The sequence below is a fragment of the Melanerpes formicivorus genome, unplaced genomic scaffold, assembly GCF_026170545.1.
Source record: "Melanerpes formicivorus ecotype bairdi unplaced genomic scaffold, bMelFor1.0.p_v2 SCAF_14, whole genome shotgun sequence".
In the NCBI taxonomy this organism is placed as follows: Eukaryota; Metazoa; Chordata; class Aves; order Piciformes; family Picidae; genus Melanerpes; species Melanerpes formicivorus.
This window is the reverse complement of record NW_027142366.1, coordinates 10,498,173-10,516,561: the sequence shown is the minus strand read 5'-3', so window position 1 is coordinate 10,516,561 and position 18,389 is coordinate 10,498,173. Positions and strand designations below refer to the sequence as shown.

The 18,389-nt window shown below is 49.8% G+C and overlaps 1 protein-coding gene across 4 annotated transcripts in view; it reads left to right on the top strand.

Annotated features, from left to right (window-relative positions):
- The window catches only part of MGRN1 (mahogunin ring finger 1), a 62,363-nt gene that overhangs the window by 35,060 nt on the left and 8,914 nt on the right, over positions 1–18,389 (top strand). For all 4 annotated transcript variants that reach the window (XM_068146940.1, XM_068146941.1, XM_068146943.1 and 1 more), the window contains exons 6-10: positions 4,065–4,131; positions 7,211–7,263; positions 10,511–10,558; positions 14,846–14,914; positions 17,011–17,170. In XM_068146940.1, the coding sequence (XP_068003041.1) occupies positions 4,065–4,131; positions 7,211–7,263; positions 10,511–10,558; positions 14,846–14,914; positions 17,011–17,170 (397 nt within the window). The remainder of the gene's footprint in view (positions 1–4,064; positions 4,132–7,210; positions 7,264–10,510; positions 10,559–14,845; positions 14,915–17,010; positions 17,171–18,389) is intronic.

Below are 18,389 nucleotides of genomic sequence, written 5' to 3'. Positions count from 1 at the left end.
TTGGCTTCTCTGCCAGTATATGATTTCACAAGTTCAGCCTACAAAAGCCTGGAAGAGCTGCTTTTCAGTCCCTTCTGTCATCAGAGAGAGCTGGAAAGAAGGAGCTCAGATTGCTTTCTCCTTCAAGAATTGAGAAGCTTAATTTTCACTTTTGTTCCTGCCAGCAAGGTTTCAACTTGAGAACTAAAGTCATGTTCCTTCCACAGCTTAAAGGGAGAGGTGCTGTGGAAAAATGATCTTCTAGCTCCCTTTGCTTGATTCTGATACATCCTCTGTTGTCACTGATGTTGCTGGGAGCTCTGGCAGTGGAGAGAAAGTGGAGCATGCACTGTGGTTGGGAAGTCTCCTCTTCTGTTTCAGCTCTGTGTGCACATCAGTCCTTGTCCTCTCAACTCCAGTCAAAAGCATGTGGCTAAATCTTAACTGAAGCAGCATATTCCTATGAGGTGTTAAGAAACATGTGGACATCACACTTCAGGACATGGTTTAATGACCACAGTGTTCTTAGGTTGATGGTTGGACTCAATGATCTTAGAGGTCTTTTCCAACCAAACCACTTCTGTGATGGTCTGGGACAGCTAGCAGACTGTTATCACTCAGCTGTGTACCCTTGCTTGCCTCAGACTGCTGCCCAGCTTTGTTACTGAAGTTGTCCAAAAAGCCCTAATTAACTTCATGTTTATGCTCAGCATAACACTCAGATGTGATGTGGTTCTTGGCTGGCCAGCAGAAAGGAAAAGAATGTTGTGGCAGGTTGTTATGTGGAAAGCTTCATGAAAGTTTCCTTTGTCTTTGGAATGTGCTGGTTTGTTGGCACATTACAGTGGCTGGCTTGTGTTGGGACAGCTGTTTTCAGATCCATAAAATGACTGGGGAATGTACCCCTAAAGAGGCATTTTGAGATAGAATCATAGGATGCATTGGGTTGGAAGGAGCCTTAAAGGTCATCCAGCTCCAACCCCCAGCTATGCTCAGGGATGCCTCCCACTAGCCCAAGTTGCTCAAGGCCTCACCCAACCTGGCCTTGAACACCTCCAGAGAGGAAGCATCCACAACCTCCCTGGGCAATCTGTTCTAGTGTCTGACCACCTTAACTGCAAAGCATTTCTTCCTAATCTCCAGCCTAAATCTCCCTTCTTCCAGCTTTGATCCATTCCCTCTTATCCTATAGCTGCAAGGCCTTGTAAAGAGTCCCTCCCCAGCTTTCCTGTAGGCCCCTTCCAAGGCCTCTCCCCAGCCTTGTTGCCCTTCTCTGGACACGTTCAAGTGTCTCGATGTCCTTCCTAAACTGAGGGGCCCAGAACTGGACACAGGACCTAACCAAAGCAGAGTACAGGGCACCATGACTTCCCTGCTCCTGCTGGCCACACTATTCCTAATGCAGGCCAGGATGCCATTGGCCTTCTTGGCCACCTGGGCACACTGCTGGCTCATGTTTAGGCAGCTGTCAATCAGCACCCCCAGGTCCCTCTCTGTTTGGCAGCTCTCAGCCACTCTGACCCCAGCCTGTAGCTCTGCATGGCATTGCCGTAGCCAAAGTGCAGCACCCGGCACTTGGATTTGCAGCCTGAAATTTGTGCCTGCAGCACTTGGCAGAGCCACAGCTGTGTGGCTCATGGGCTACAGCACAGCTGGCTGGTGGCTGACCAGGTGTCTCATCTCCTGCTGTACAAACATCAGTAATTTCAGAGTGAGCATCAAGGTCAGGTTGGATGAGGCTTTGAACAACCTGGTCTAGTGGAAGGTGCCCTTGCCCATGGCAGCAGGGTTGGAACTAGGTTATCACAGAATCATAGAATTGTTAGGGTTGGAAGGGACCTTAAGGATCACCTAGTTCCAACCTCCCCTGCCATGTTCAGGGACCCCTCACACTAGATCAGATTGCCCAGAGCCACATCCAGCCTGGCCTTTAAAACCTCCAGGGATGGGGCTTCTACCACCTCTCTGGGCAACCTGTTCCAGTGTCTCACCACCCTCATGGGGAAGAACTTCTTCCTAACATCCAGTCTGAATCTACCCATTTCTATTTTTTTTATATTCCCCCTAGTCCTGTCACTCCCTGACACCCTCAAAAGCACCTCCCCAGCTTTCTTGTAGGCCCCCTTCAGATACTGGAAGGCCACAATTATCATAGTATCAGTCAGAGTTGGAAGGGACCACAAGGATCATCTAGTTCCAACCCCCCTCGGTGCCTTCTCTTCTCCAGACTGAATAGCCCCAACTCTCTCAGTTATCTTTAAGGTCCCTTCCAATCCAAACTAGTCTAGGATTCTAACATTTAGGTTGCAATTTATCTGAGGAAGAATCATTTTCAGCTATGTTAAGGCTCACAGTGAGAGCCACCTTCCCTCCATCCTGGGGCTTTTGGGTTGCTGTGTGTGCTGATGGCTTATCTTGCTAGTTTGTCTTTTGAGGGCCTGGCTGGAGAAGATGCTGCTGCAAATGATTTTGGGGCTGCAGGGAACTGAAGGAAGCTCCAAAGTGCTCTCTGAAGGGTGCTGCAGGGCTTTGAAACAGGTTTCAGTTTTCAGCAGTAAACTGAAAACAGACCACCTGGAGCACCATGGTGAAATGACATCTTCTTCTCTCTTGGCAAGGGATGAGACAAAAGTCCCCATCAGTAATTAACAGAACCCACCAGAAATCCAGTCTCTGAGCCAGTTCCGTTCCTGGCAGAGGGCAGTGTTTGTAAGGTTGCATTTTTCTTGTGTTTGTAAGATGATGATGGAGCTTTTGAAGTGCTGGAATGAAGTGCAGGGTGAAGGAAGAAATCGAGTCTGATTTCCTTGCACTCAAGCAAGATCTTACATTTTCACTCTCACCAATTAGAAGGTCAAGGACCTGAATTTCATAACATGCCAACAGATGGGAATCAGTCTGGTGTTTCCTTAGAGGGTTGTGTGAGCTGACAGATTTTTCTCCATCTTCCAGAGCTCCACAGAAGAGTCAGTTTGGTTTCCTTTGGTGATGTAGGGAGCATGATGCCCACTGCTATGCTATAAGCAGTGTATCCTATCACGTGCAACCAAAACTATGGCACTAGATATATTTGGAGAGACTTTTCCTGCTGCAGATCACTCAGGAGACTTTTAGGATCTATTATCTATTAGTGAGACTTAAATGCCATATGAAATTCAAAGGGAGATGCTTTGCTTTGCTGGCCATAGCTGGTGCTCAGTGCCGTGCTGCCCAGGGAGGTGGTGGAGTTGCCATCATTGGAGGTGTTTAGGAGGAGACTTGATAGGGTCCTTGGTGCCATGGTTTAGTTGATTAGATGGTGTTGGATGATGGGTTGGACAGGATGATCTTGAAGGTCTCTTCCAACCTTGTCCTTTCCCCCTTTCCCCCTTTCCCCCTTTCCCCCTTTCCCCCTTTCCCCCCTTTCCCCCTTTCCCCCTTTCCCCCTTTCCCCCTTTCCCCCTTTCCCCCTTTCCCCCTTTCCCCCTTTCCCCCTTTCCCCCTTTCCCCCTTTCCCCCTTTCCCCCTTTCCCCCTTTCCCCCTTTCCCCCTTTCCCCCTTTCCCCCTTTCCCCCTTTCCCCCTTTCCCCCTTTCCCCCTTTCCCCCTTTCCCCCTTTCCCCCTTTCCCCCTTTCCCCCTTTCCCCCTTTCCCCCTTTCCCCCTTTCCCCCTTTCCCCCTTTCCCCCTTTCCCCCTTTCCCCCTTTCCCCCTTTCCCCCTTTCCCCCTTTCCCCCTTTCCCCCTTTCCCCCTTTCCCCCTTTCCCCCTTTCCCCCTTTCCCCCTTTCCCCCTTTCCCCCTTTCCCCCTTTCCCCCTTTCCCCCTTTCCCCCTTTCCCCCTTTCCCCCTTTCCCCCTTTCCCCCTTTCCCCCTTTCCCCCTTTCCCCCTTTCCCCCTCCCCTCCATGTTGTAGTTATTCTGGTTGACTCCCTTTGAAAGTTGGTGCCTCAATTTTCAATCCCCCTGCTCTGTTGTGTCATTTTCAGGCAAGGGACTGAAGGCCTGTCAGGAGGACCTTCATTGCTCTGATGTTAACACTATCTGGAGTGTTGTCTCCAGGCAAGGCTGGTGTGAACTGCCTAACCTCATCTCGTTTCTTTCCCTCAGCTGAACTTTGACTTGGACCGTGGTGTGTTCCCTGTGGTCATCCGAGCAGTGGTGGATGAAGGGGATGGTAAGAATGGTGCTCTGCACCCTTGGTCTTCCTTTATCCCTTTGTGAGTTTGTTTGGCTCCTTCAGGGCAAGCCTCCTTTTGCAATGATGAAAACATTTTACTTGTGGGAAAGGCCTGGGGAGTCTTCCCAGAATAAAAACCGTTTCAGGAGTTCACCTCAGCTTCTGTGTATGGAAAGGGCCCAGCTGACCACAGGTTCCTACATGAAAACATCCTTTTAAAAACAGCCTCCATTTTTAGCAGGAAAAGTGGCCAGGTATTTAGTGCTGGAATAGTGTTGAGGAGAGCTCCTGGCTCTGCTACCAGTGCCAGGCACAAACTGGAACAAAATTCCTCTCTCTTTGGTTTTTGCATTGGAAATGTGTGAAGTAAGGGGGGAGTTGGTCTTTCCCCTTCTTGGAAGGGAAAGATCACTTAGCTATAGCTAAGTGTAGAGTGGACCTTCTCCTAGGGATGGTCAGAGCAGAAGAAATGGCTTTGAGATACTCAGGCCACTGTTAACCAAACACAGGTTCATTCAGCAGTGTCATGTTCTCCTGCCTTTTCTGAAGGCTGCTAAATAGTTACTTCTCTTTGATGAGAAACAATATTGATTAGTTTTACAGCCTGTGGCATTTGGAAGAGGGACATCCAAGGCATGTTTCTTTTGTTACTCACCTTGCACAGTACTGTCCTCAGGGGTGTGTGTGCTTTTGGGCAACGTGTGTTTGCGCTCGTTCTGAGTGTCAGCAATGGAAAGGCCTCAAGGGAGTGACATTTCCTCCAAAACTGGGGGCTGTTGTGGTCAGCAGGGCCAACATTTCACTGCTTTTGTACAAAATTTAAGAGTAATTAGAAGGAAAAAAAATTTCCTTTAATAGCATGCTTTAGTCCAGTCACCTGTTCAGTTTCTTCTGTTGCAGATATGGAAGGATATGGCCAGCAGGAGCAGGGAGGTCATTCTGCCCCTGTACACGGCACTGGTTAGGCCTCACCTTGAGTCCTGTGTCCAGTTCTGGGCCCCTCAGTTTAGGAAGGATGTTGACTTGCTGGAAGGTGTCCAGAGAAGGGCAACGAAGTTGGTGAGGGGTTTGGAACACAAGCCCTATGAGGAGAGGCTGAGGGAGCTGGGGCTGCTTAGCCTGGAGAAGAGGAGGCTCAGGGAAGACCTTATTGCTCTCTACAACTACCTGAAGATGTAGAAGAAGTTGTAGATAGGTCGGTGTTGGTCTCTTCTCCCAGGCAACCAGCACCAGAACAAGAGGACACAGTCTCAGGCTGCACCAGGGGAGGTTTAGGCTGGAAGTTAGGAAGAAGTTCTACACAGAGAGAGTAATTGCCCATTGGAATGTGCTGCCCAGGGAGGTGTTGGAGTCACCATCATTGGAGGTCGTCAGGAAGAGGCTTGATAGAGTGCTTGGTGCCATGGGTTAGTTGATTAGGTGGTGTTGGATGATAGGTTGGACTCGATGATCTTGAAGGTCTCTTCCAACCTGGTTTATTCTATTCTCAAGTGCCCAGAAACTCACTGCATTATTTCACAGCCCTCTGAGCAGAACTGAAATAGAACTGAGTGAACCAATTGAAAGTCTGACTAACCAAGCACAGTGCAAGATGAAGGAAATTACTTCTAAAGTGCATCTATTTTTAGTGATTTCAGGCACTGTCAGTAAGATTGACTTATATGTCTACTTCTTGACCATAAACCACCTTCCTCTGTTTATGGAGCTTTTGGCAAAGTGTTTGTACTTCCTAATGTTGGGCATGCCTAGAATGACCAAAAATAGAACAGGAGGCAGCATGGGAAGCATACATTGATGTACATACCATGCCCTGTCTAAGCCCATAGTGTGCTGTCATCTATTGTAATAATCTGGAAAGGCAACTGCTTTTAAATCCTCCCCTGGCAAGAACACCAGCACGAGCCTGTGTGACACTTGAGCAAAATTTGAGGAAGAAGTGGTGTGTTTGGGTGCTTTTTTAACTGATGGGATTGGAAGGAGCTAGCCTGGTGTGTTGGGAGCACCTAGAAAATTACAGCTGGCCTGTAACTGCTGGTGTTCAATCCAAGGAAAGGGCAAATGAAACTAGCAGTCAGTGAGGTGTTGGTTTGGACTGAATTCTGCCAGGAGATGTTTGCATGCCTTGAAGAATGTCAGCTTGCACTGTTAGCCCTTCCCCATTCCTGCCAGTAAGCTTACTCTCAGGGAAAGGTACAGAAACCCTGGGGGAGGGTTGGAAGTGCTGCCAATTGCTGTTAAACCAGATGGATTTATTAATCTCTGTGATAAATTCAGGTAATTAAACCCAAGAGTTTGGGGGGGAGAAGCAGAAGCCGTCTGAACACTTTGTTTTATTTTCCCTTCCCAACCTCTGAAAACAAAGCAGGATAGTTTGGAGCAGCCATGGTAGTGAAGGCATGTCTGTGTAGGGTCCACCACAGAGCCCAGCAGTCTGTGCTTCTTGCTCCGCAGGGGTGTGTGATGAACCGACCTGAGGACGATGTAGTGAAAGGTTTAAATTGCACAAGGAGATGAAAACAGAACTGCTGCCACTTTAGGGATTGTGAAAGGACTCAGATTCAGCTCGAGGTAGTTTTATGCTTGTGCTGTTTCCAAGGTTTAGGCAGGACTGATGGAGCAGGTCCAGAGGAGGGGCACCAAAATGCTCAGGGGGTTGGAGCACCTCTGCTACGAGGACAGACTGAGGGAGCTGGGGGTGTTTAGCCTGGAGAAGAGAAGGCTCTGGGAAGACCTAATAGCAGCTTCCAGGGGGCCTGCAAGAAGGATGGAGAGAGACTGTTTACAAAAGCCTGCAGCCACAGGACAAGGGGCAATGGTCTCAAGCTTGAGCAGATGTAGATTAGATGTTAGGAACAAGTTCTTTACTATGAGGGTGGTGGAACACTGGAACAGGTTGCCCAGGGAGGGTGGTTGAGGCCCCTTCCCTGGAGATACTCAAGGTGAGGCTCAACAGGGCTCTGGACAACCTGATTTAGTCCCTGCTGACTGGTGGGGAGGTTGGACTAGATGACCTTTGGAGGTCCCTTGCAGCCTGGACCATTCTATGACTGTATGCCTGCTCTTTCTCTTTGTGCAGTGGTGGTTGAGGTGACAGGTCATGCCCACGTTCTTCTGGCTGCCTTTGAAAAGGTGAGTTCTTTTCCCCTCCCCTCTGTCCCCATCCTTGTGTATATATGGATACTTCCAGGGGTCATTAGTTTGTGTTTATATAACAGTACATTGGAGTCCTGGCCTGTGACTGGGGTTCCTGGGTGCTACTGTAGCACAAATAATTGCTTGCAGCAGTTCCTGTGTAGCCTTTAATTACCGTTTGTACCCGAGCTGGTCACTCAGCTAATTGTGGCTGCTGTTTCCTGCGTGTGGAGAGAGGGTGTGGCTTGGTGGCAGTGATCTTTGAGGATGGAAGGTGTTGACCAGGGCTCCTGCTGTGCAAAGATCTCTTTGCAGAACCGGATCTGCTGTGTCCAGACCTTGTTGCACCATTGTTTGGCCTTAGTTTACAGGTGAAGACCAAGCCCTTTGAAAGAATTAGGATACATCCTGTGGAAAGACCTGAAGGTCCACTCCTTTTCGGTGGCATATTTGATGTGGCTGACTACTGCCTACACCAAAAGGCTACAGCAAACTGTGTGCACAAGCCTTGATAACAAAGCCTCTTCCCATGATAACTGGGCCCTGAAAACAGTTCCAAGATCCATTACTGCACCATGTTGTGTCTGGTTGTGGTAATACTGCAGACACATAGCCTGGGCAAGTGATACTTGTAGTGACATGCTAAGATGAGGCAAGAGATGCTGGAGGAGAGCTGGGCACATACAGAGGAGCATCACTAGTGCTGTGCTGTTAGAATTCCTCACTTTCAGGTTGCCACACAGCTGACTTCTTTTTCTCAACCAAAGTTCAAAGTTGCCAGGTCTTAACCTGTTCTTCCTAGGTAGATAGTGTGGATGGTGACAAGCTGAGTCAGAGGGCATGGGAAGTACAGTCAGTCCAAAGGAAGCCCTGTGGCTGGAAGATGCTCTAAGTGTACTAGGTTGCTTTTTTGTTGGACTTGGTATGTGAAGAAAATGAGCTTTCCTGTGTCAGGAGCACAGTGTTCCTGAGCACTGGATCTGTAGGTAGTTCTCTACTCCCATCTTTCAGAAGGGAGGTGAACAGCTGCAGCACCCTTGGAACTAGGGCAGGGTAGTTCTTCTAGTTTCCTCTTCCAGCTGATCTGAAAAACAAAACCACACTGGAATGCCTCAGTCATCATTCAGCAGAAATGGGAGAGGACAGTGTGGGCAGTGGATCCTTGGGGAAGGCTGTAGTGTTTGGAGCTGTCATCTTGGTGGCAAAGTGATGGAGAGGGAGACCTCTTAGCCTTGCAAAGTGATTGTTCAGCCATTTGTAGGGAGGGGAAAAAGAGACGAGACCATCAGCTTCCTGCACATTGCAGCCTGGTTTTGAAGTACTTCACACATTTGCCTTCCTCATCTGCAAGCTTCACCTGTACTGCCCTGGCTGTTGCCTTCATGGCTTTTTGGTTGTAGCTAGATTTAGGTTAGCCTTTGGATCTGATGATGTGAGGATGAGTTATAATTAAAAAGGAGTATGTCCAGCTGCTTTTCCCCAAGTATTCAAACAGTGCTCTTGCAGTAAGCCCAGCCTCTGTGGTCATGCTTAGATCTGGATTTGTCCCAGCTTCCTGCTGAGATATTCTTAGCTCGGTGGGCTCACGATTCGCCAGGACATCAAGGCAGAGATGCAACATACCAGTGGGCTCGTGACACATACCATGTTCAACACCACCTAGAAAAATACAGCAAAATACATATTGGGAATGTGTTAGCACAAGGGCAGGAGTGAAGCTTTGGAAATACTTGTCTCATGAGACTGGAAAGTGGCTTGACCTGCACCAGCTCTGGAAGGTTTTCCAGGGCTATAGGTTAATTCCACCCACTGTGCAGAATCTCTTGAGTTCTCTGGATGCACAAAGGTAATGGCAGAAGGCCCTGGAATATTTAGGGAGCTAATGAGGTGTGCAGCAAAACTGGGAACCAACTGAAGCTGGTCAGGCCATTCCATCAAGGCTGGATTATGACCTCAAGAACACCAAGTGCTTCCCTTCTTCTTCTGTTCTATGTGTGCTGTAAGAGGGAGGTACTGTCTGGTGGGGCCACTTCTTACTTCTCATCTTTCACTGAATGCTTAAAGCAAGATCAAAATCTTTCTTTTATTAAAAGGTCACAGGGCAAAGTGCTTGTGGAGTTCTTTCAACTCCCTGTTTGATTAAAATCCACTGCCCATGCTTAGAATAATTGCAGCTTTTGAAGTGTAGGTCCATAAATCCAGAGGAGGTCCTTGCTAATGAGCACTGCTGCTGACAACCAGAGCATGCTCAGAAGCCAGCAGGCCTTGGTAACTTCCTATTTCTGTGCATCTTTTAGATCAGAATAGGAACCTTGATGCTATGCCTAGTCTGGCCTTGCAGCTCTTCCAAAGGCAGAAACCTGGCACTCAGTGTTTGCCTGGCAAACAGGGACTGCTTTGTCCCTTGGTGCTCTGTGGTCCCTTCCTCCTTAAACTCCTTCAGCAAACAGCTGCAAGTCTGCAGCTGTTCTCAGCAGCAGGGTCTGCTGGGCTCCTTTCCTGCTCTCTAGGCTGTGGCAGGAGAGTTGGTTTCTCTCAGTTTAGTTGGCCTTTGTGGATGATGGAGGAATGGTTTATTCTATTCTATTCTACTCTATTCTATTCTACTCTACTCTACTCTACTCTATTCTAGTCATAAATTAGGAATAGCACACAGGAGTGCTGACACTGGGTGTATACAGAGGTGTTCTAGCCATGCCTGCTGTCACTGAGCAAATGAAGGCCTGGAGGTGGCCACACAGCTCTGAAAATGGCAATGTGGAGCATGTCTGAGTTGTTCCTGACTCCATGCAGTGGACAGGCCTTGTCCTCACCCTCATGCCAGTCCCCTTCTCTCTTGGGTGGCTCTCTAACTGGGTGTTATTTACGGTGTTAACAAATAAAGGAGGTCACAACTGAAAGGAGGTTGGAGCCAGGTGTGGGTCACTCTCTTCTCCCTAGTAACAAGTGATAGGATGAGAGAAAATGGCCTCAGGTTGCACCAGGGGAGGTTTAGGTTGGGTGTTAGAAGAAACTTCTTCACTGAAAGGGTTCTCAGCCATTGTAACAGGCTGCCCAGGGAGGTGGTTGAATCCCCATCCCTGGAGGTGATTAAAAGATGCAGGTGGGTGGTGCTGAGGAGCATGGTTTAGCACCAGACCTGGTAGAGGTAGAGAATGGTTGGACTCAATGAGCTCAAAGGACTTTTCCAACCAAACCAGTTGTCTGATTCTGATCCTGTCTGATGCATTTCCTTGTTTCCTAGCACGTCGATGGCAGCTTTTCCGTGAAGCCGTTAAAGCAGAAGCAGATTGTAAGTACCCACTTCCTCTCTACTGCTTGGTTAGACATCTGTTGGTGTCCCACAGGAGCTTGACTGTACCCACTGGGAAGTTTCTTAATTCACTAAGAGTCTGAGATCTCACTTTGTTAGCTCAGATGTCACAAGCAAAGGCAGCGAGCTCCTGGCAACCCTTAACGTTGGGTTGGTTATTGCACAGCCAGATGTGTGGAGGGGCAACAAATGCAGCAGTGTTGGACTGGCAGAGCAATGGTGCAGCTCTCAGTGCTCCCCTGGGAGGCAAGCACTCTATATAGTACTCCCTGTGTGCTTCTGCCTCACTGGAGCTTACATACACCACTGGCAAAGCACAGTGCTGAATGCTTCCATGCCTGTATGGGTGTAAGTACATCAGGTGTGCATAGGTGAGCCTCGGCGCTGTATGTGTTCAGGGTGTGAATCCCATCTGTTCTTTGACACTGGATTCTCTCTTTTGTGGTGTAGAAGGATCTCTGCAGACTCCCAGTGTTCTACTTGGAGGCTGAAAACTGCTTTCCACATGTGTGTGGATAGTTTTCTTCCTCCACAAGCTTCCTTGTTGTGCTCGTGGTATCTCAGGAGTAGGCCCAGAGCCTGAGACCTTTTGGCTCATTGTGCCTGTCCCCTACAAGTGTCCTGGTGCTTAGGCAGTCACAGATGTGGTCTTGCTGGTTCACATACCAGATTGTGCAGAGTATGAGAGGAAGGGAAGGAGGGAGATTGGCAGTTAGGGAATCATCAGGGGTCTGTAGCCCTTTTTTAGCCCATCCCAGTGTGGTGAGATGAGGGGAAGCTGTGTAGTTCCTTAACAAGGTTGTAGTTGCATCCATACTTGTGCAGAGAGAAATACACAAGCAACTGCAGACTGCTAATATTGGTGAGAATGTCAACCTCTGAAGGGAAATCTGGTAGGGATCCTGTGGCAAGGCTCAGTGTGAAATGCCTTAGAGAAGGAGAGATTTGGTTGTTGATGCCTTCGCCTTTAGATGTGTGCTGTGTTTCTGCTTTAAATGTGTTTGCTTGTGACTGATGGATACAGTTTTCTGATCTGATTTACTACCAAGGAGGTCAGTAAGTGCCTTGATTAGACACTTTTTGCTCTAAGCTGTTCCTTCCAGGTTAGGAAAAAAGCCACTAAACAGTATCAGTTAATCACAGATCCAAAGGACATTTGGCAATTCCTTGCCTGCCTCACCAGTGCTGTGCAGAGACTCGGGGCCTGTTCTTTAGACTTGCTTGTGCCTAGTGACAGCAATATTAGTCCTTGCTTCCTGAGCTTTCTCCCACTGCTAGTGGTGAGTTGCTGCTCCAGCCTGATGTCTGTTCTGAGCCCTGTGTGTCCCAAACTGGCTCTCCTCCCTTCCTTGGTGCTTCCCCTGGCTGTGTTGCAGCATGACCTCCTGGCTAGGTGATCAATCGAGGTCCCACAAGTGTTTTTAATAGAGAGAGATAAAGGCTGTTTCAGAAAGGAGTCTATTGAGCTTGCAAAGGCAGGGTTGCAGTGGGAACATGCAGAAGAGCCATGCCCTGAAGGGAAAGCATGTGTGTGCTGTGCTGGAAGTGGCTGCCCAAGTGCTGAGGGAGCAGAGCAGCGTGATGCCAGTGCTGCCTCTTCCTTATCTGTTCTTCTGATCAGAGGAGACCATTTCTGAGTTGATTAAAAGCTGCTCATTTATCCTCCTCATGGCTGTTGGGATTTTATTTTACTTTCCTCCTTTTTTAAACAGTGCTTAGGTGGCCACAAGCTCCCCCAGTGGCTCTTGGGTTGCTGTGCACACTGACACACTGTGTGTGCCGCTCTCCATTTAGCACTCTGGGCACCTCAAATGGAAGGCTGCCTTGCTGGAAGGCTCTCCAGGGAAGTTCCCACCCTGCCACAGTACAGTCAGCCAGCTCCTGCAGTGAAACAGTGTGTGCTTGTCTGTCTTTACTGGCAGAGCATGTAACCTTCCCACTCAGCCTTTGGTTGTGGGTCCTTTTTTTTCCCCCTTGGCAGATTGTAAAGTGCAATGCTTGTATGTTCTCTCCTGTGGCTTCTAAAATAGAAGGAGGCTTTTGCTTTGAAGAACACACAGTACCACTGAAACTGAGAGAGCATCTGCACCCACAAAAGCATAGAGCAGAGGTATAGAGAGTAAGTCTGGAGTAAACCATCTGTATGGCATTGTACATTCTTCCTCATCACTGCTTTTCCTCTGCCTTCTCCACGCTATTGCCGGGTTCCTTTTGTGTGCAGCAGATCTCCAAAGCTCTTTAGGAGCAGGAAGCAGCAGCTAATGAGCTGAACTGCTTTGTTCCCTGCTTTGTTCTCTGGCTGAGATCAGTTATAATGTATGTACCAACCTGTTCAAAGAAACTCAGCCTGGATGGATACAAACAGATGGATCAGCAGAAAAACATGACCTGGACTTGGCTGGAGACTTCTGTGTGCATCAGCTGAGGCTGTATATAGCAACAGAAGTTGTTGAAAGGATGATGTGGTGCAGGATGGGTTGGAGAAGCATGAAGGTGAAGGACTGCATTGTCTACAATCACATGCTCCTTATTTATTCCTACTCTTTTAAAACCTAGAGGTCTTTGTAGTCAGAGCCATGTTACACTGCTTACCCTTCCACTGGGACAGGAGCTTCTCAGGCTTTTTAGAGGCAAGCAGTTAAAATGAAAGCAGACTCCTGCAGAGGCTTTGGTCTCTTCCTTCCTGACCTCTTCTTTGCTTTGAGCTGACCAATTCTGCCCTCAGTGTTGCTCATCATGATTCTCCAAGGAGTCAGGATGCTGTAACAAGACTCTCTTTGTAATGTCAAGTTCCAAAAGGACATCTCCCACGTAATTGCTCCCAAACTTCCTGGGTGAGTTGTGAGCTGCTGCAGAGGATTGTGCACAGCAGTCCAACTGCTGACCTCATTGCTGTGAAATGCAGGCCCAGAGGAGACTGTCTGTAAGCTGCACAATGAGTTCAACAGGGAGACTCTGGAACTGGTTTGTTAAAGCTGCTGTGTCCCAGCTCAGAGCATCTCTGAGCTGGCAAAGAGGCTGTACATAGCTAGCTCCTGCCCTACCTTCTGCAGCACTGAAATTCCATGGCAAAGCCATTGCTCTTCTGGGAACCTGGCTTGATGAGAGGAGAGAAGAGTGGCCAATTACCCATGGAAATGCCAAAAGGCCTGTGATCAATGAGCTGTTGAAGCACTGGGTTCCCAGTGGCTTGGCTTCACTGCATGATGGCAACTGGAGAGTTACTGGGGATGGCAGGAGAGCATTTCCATCCCCTGTGTGTGAGATGTGCCAGCTTGATACCTTCCAGCCCCTTCAACATTTTGCCTGTGGTGGGGCTTTGAGCAGAGGAACACAGCTTGCTCTGGGGAAGCTGCTGTGTAGCACCACCTATCAGGGGACTGCTATCTTTGTGCATCCTTGTAAAGGCTGCTCCCAGCTGTGAGTCTTGTGCTATACTTGCTGGCTAAACTAGGGAGAAGAGGAGAGCACACACAGTGCAGAGGGGGCTTGTCTTGCTGGGACTTGAACCATCAGCTTGTCTTGCCTCACTGCTTTGTTTCTCAGGCAAGTTTGCAGGCAGCTGCCCGTGTTTGCATACAGGCATGGCTTGGAGCGGTGTGTTCCAGAGCTGGGGCTGTGAGCAGCTTCCACCTGTGCCTAGGGCACTTTCTACCACCACACATCCCAATTTAGAGATGCCACCTAGGGCCTGGGGATGGTGATAAAGGACACTGCACTAATGTAAGCTTGGCCCTCAAGTGTTTCTCATAGTTTGTCTGCAGTAGCTTGGCATTGTGCTCCCGGGTGATGGACAGGGAAGTGATGTGCAGCTGGTGGTGTTTGTAACAAGCTGCCAGATGGCACAGCACCTCTGCTGAGGTTTACAAAGATGGGTGGAACTTCATCTTGGTTCCAGTTAAGCAGTACTTCACAGGAGGAAAGGGCAGTGGAAGGCTGCTTGCCTCTGCCTTGTTTGAGCTATGGGGGTATGTTCCCTCCTGATCTCTGAGGCAAGCAGAGTTCTTGTTCCTTAGATGGTTTTGGCAGTGACAGGAGTGGCCTGTTGGACTCCCTGCTCAGACCAGGCAGGATGGGCACCACTTTTGCAGCAAGCAGAGACACTCTCCCAGCTGTCCTTTGTGATACTTGTTTCTGTTATTTTTCTCCTGTAGCTACAGGGCAGCTGGCTGTTGTGGCTGTAACATGGGCATTTTGGCACAGGGAGGTGATCAGGAAACAGCAATGAGAGAGCAGCTGGCATTCAACTGTTGTCTTCTTCCCTAGGTTGACCGGGTGAGCTATCTGCTTCAGGAGATCTATGGCATCGAGAACAAAAACAACCAAGAGACCAAGGTAAAGGTACTCAGGAGAATCCTGCTCCCTGAGCTGTGGGTTTCCAGCCTGCACCTTCTCCTTTTAACTGTGGGGCTTGTCAGGGCAATGTAGAGAGGCTTCCCTGAATGATTGTCAAGTCTGTGTCATCCCTGCAGGCACTGAAGAAGCCCAGAGTCCTCACTGTAAGGCTCAAACAGTCACTGGAGTCATGCTGAGATGATTTTGATAGCATGAAGCTCTTGAGGATGTTCCCATGGACTGGGATTGCTGGGAGAGCAGGGCTCCAGTGCCTCCTGGGTCAGAGCACTGATTTTTAGGGTTTGTAGAGACAGCCATGGGTCAGTGTTGCTGCCTCTCTGTAGCCAAGGCAGTCGTGCCTGGTGTCTGTGCTTTGCTCCTGTGGCTTCTTTCTGAGACTGCACATTCCTGCAGTGCTGGAGACAGCCATGGGTCAGTGCTGCTGCCTCTCTGTAGCCAAGGCAGTCGTGCCTGGTGTCTGTGCTTTGCTCCTGTGGCTTCTTTCTGAGACTGCACATTCCTGTAGTGCTGCAGGGAGCTGGGCTCAGCCTGCATTCCCCAGCAAGAGGGAGCAGAGCATTACAAAGGGATGTATGTGCAAATGCCAAAACCAGAAACATTGCCTGTCTTTAGGCAGGAGCTCCTGATGAATCCCAGCTCTCTGCACAGCCCCATGCAGATTGTGCGGCTGCTTTATGCTTCAGCCTGATGTAAAGCTGCCCTTTGCTGCCACCTGGGCTGCAGAGCATAGCAAGGGCTGACCTCGCACTGCTCTGCTGTGTGCAGCACATGATTTGCAGGCAGAGGAGTAGCCACAGAGCAAGACAAGCAGGATTTTGTCTCCAAGCAGTGTGCAGAGTCCTGCCCAAACCATCCTGTGATCTCTTATCTGCCTGTCCCAACAGGTAGCACCTGAAGAGGCAGGAGGGAGAGGTCTTTTCAAAGATTTTGCTTGCACAGAGGATTGGAGGCTTTTTATTTGGGTCCTCCAGGGTCCTGTGATGATTCTCTTCATCCAGCAATCACACATCTGTGGGCCATCAGACAAGTGGCCTGGGGCCATTTTGGTTCTTCTCAGTATGCTTAGCAAACTGTATGAGTGAGAGCCCCAAAAGCCTGCCCTCCTTACCTCCCAAAGTAGTGCATGTGACAGATGCTCTGTAGTGCTCTTTACACCAAGGTTGCCCTTGGCCTAGCATGTGTTAACCCAGCTGACCACAAAGGCCTCATGAAGTTGGACCTTGCAAAGGCAGAGGGTGGCCCATGCTGGGTCACTGATTTGGTGGCCTTCAGCATACCTTCTGTGCTGGGGTTCTCAGGGGTCGGTGGAGAGAGTGCTTGTGGTGGGAGAGTGGGTTTCTCCTGCCAGCAACAGCTTGCTCTATGCCTGTAAGTCATTTTGTGGAGCTCCAGGTGACTGAAAGATGAGTGCATCACACATTCCTGTGGAATGGGTCCACACTGACCTTTCTAGCAGGGTGGCTGTAAGGAGGTGAGCATCCCACGCTGGTTTTTCTGCAGCTGCATCAAAGCTTGTGCCAGCACAGGAGGCTGGTGAGGATGCTGTGGCAGGAGAACCACTCACTTCATCACTTCAGAGGACCTGTGGAAACTGGGCTAGACATGGCTGGAGTCCAGCCCAGGGGCAGCCTGACCTACTGCCTGCCACAGTCAGCAAGCAGTGTATTTTGGGGCTGCTTTCTCCCTCTGTGGACATGGGGCAGAAGGGATGGGCTGCTGAAGAGGCTGCTCCTCTGCGGACCCTGGGAGCCGCCAGGCTGGCATGTGGGACCTTATTCTTGGTCCCCCTCAGCTAAGGGCATTCCTAGCCCAGAGGAGCTCCTCTCTGCACACAGCCTGGCCCTGGGAGGGGCAGCTACACCTGAATTCCCAGGACAGTGCCCTGGTCTGTGGCATTTAGTGAGCTCAGAGCACAGCCCCAAGAGGAAAGAGTGTCCGTGGCAGGCTGGGTGGGCTGGAGCTCGGATGCCAGCTGTCTCACAGGCTTTTGGGTGGCAAATCCCCCCAGGCTCCAGGGTTCCTGGGCAGTCCAGCATGGCCCTATCCATTCACAGCATCTTGCCTTTCATTTGCAGCCTTCAGATGATGAGAACAGCGACAACAGCAACGAGTGTGTGGTTTGCCTGTCCGACCTCCGTGACACGCTGATTCTGCCCTGCAGACACCTCTGCCTCTGCAATTCCTGCGCCGACACCCTGCGCTACCAGGCCAACAACTGCCCCATCTGCAGGCTGCGTGAGTCTCTGCCCAGCAGCCAGGGCGTCTTCTCCTTCAGGGGCTCCTGCTCAGCCACTACAGGCTGGGGGAGGCAGCATGTTTTATACACACCACCCCAGGCTCAGCATCAAACACACTGCTGCTCCCACTGGCATCTGGAGGTTCCTGGCATCTAAACTTACTGTTCTTGAACAGGAAAGGAGGAGCACATGGGAGAATAGCTCTTTGTATCATAGTATCAGTCAGGGTTGGAAGGGACCACAAGGATCATCTAGTTCCAACCCCCCTGCCATGGGCAGGGACACCCCACACTAGATCAGCCTCAGCCAGCCTGGTCTTAAACACCCCCAGGGACGGGGCCTCAACCACCTCCCTGGACAACCCATTCCAGGGCTTCACCACTCTCATGGGGAAGAACCTCCTCCTCACATCCAGCCTGAATCTCCCCACCTCCAGCTTCATTCCATTCCCCCTAGTCCTATCACTACCTGAGATCCTGAGAAGTCCTTCCCCAGCCTTCCTGTAGGCCCCCTTCAGATACTGGAAGGCCACAATGAGGTCACCTCAGAGCCTTCTCTTCTGCAGACTGAACAGCCCCAACTCCTTCAGTCTGTCCTCACAGGAGAGGTGCTCCAGCCCTCTGATCATCCTCGTGGCCCTTCTCTGGACATGTTCCAGCACCTCCATATCCCTCTTGTAATAGGGAGTCCATGCTTCCTTGGGTAGTTGCCCTCTCTCAGGGATGGATCTGAAAGTGTAAGTGCCCTGAGCCATGCTGTGTTGGCAGTTCTTGTGTTTTGGTGAAGATGATGGAAAATCCCCCAAAGGAGGGGGCACAGAGGTGTTCCCTGAGAGCATCTGTCTGAGACAGCAGCCAGCCCCACTAGAGGGCTGTCCAAGTACTTTGCATGATTATTTTTTCCCCTTCCACAACCTTCCTTTGACTTCACCAGGGAGGCAGAGGTGAGATAATGATCAGTTTGGAGTCGTTTACTTTGCCAGGAGAGTTAGGGGGATCTGCTTAACTCTTGCATTTCCCAAAAGAAGGGAAGATTGAAATAGTCATTCTGGCACCAGATAGCATTCCAGAGGCTCTCGAGACAAGATCACTGTTTTTCCTGGACACACAGCTCCTGTGCTTTCCTCTGTGCTTGGTCCCTGAGGGATTTGATTGTTTCTAACTGATACTTCTCAGGAAGAGAAAGTAAAGAGCCTGAGAGAGACATTTGGCCTGAGA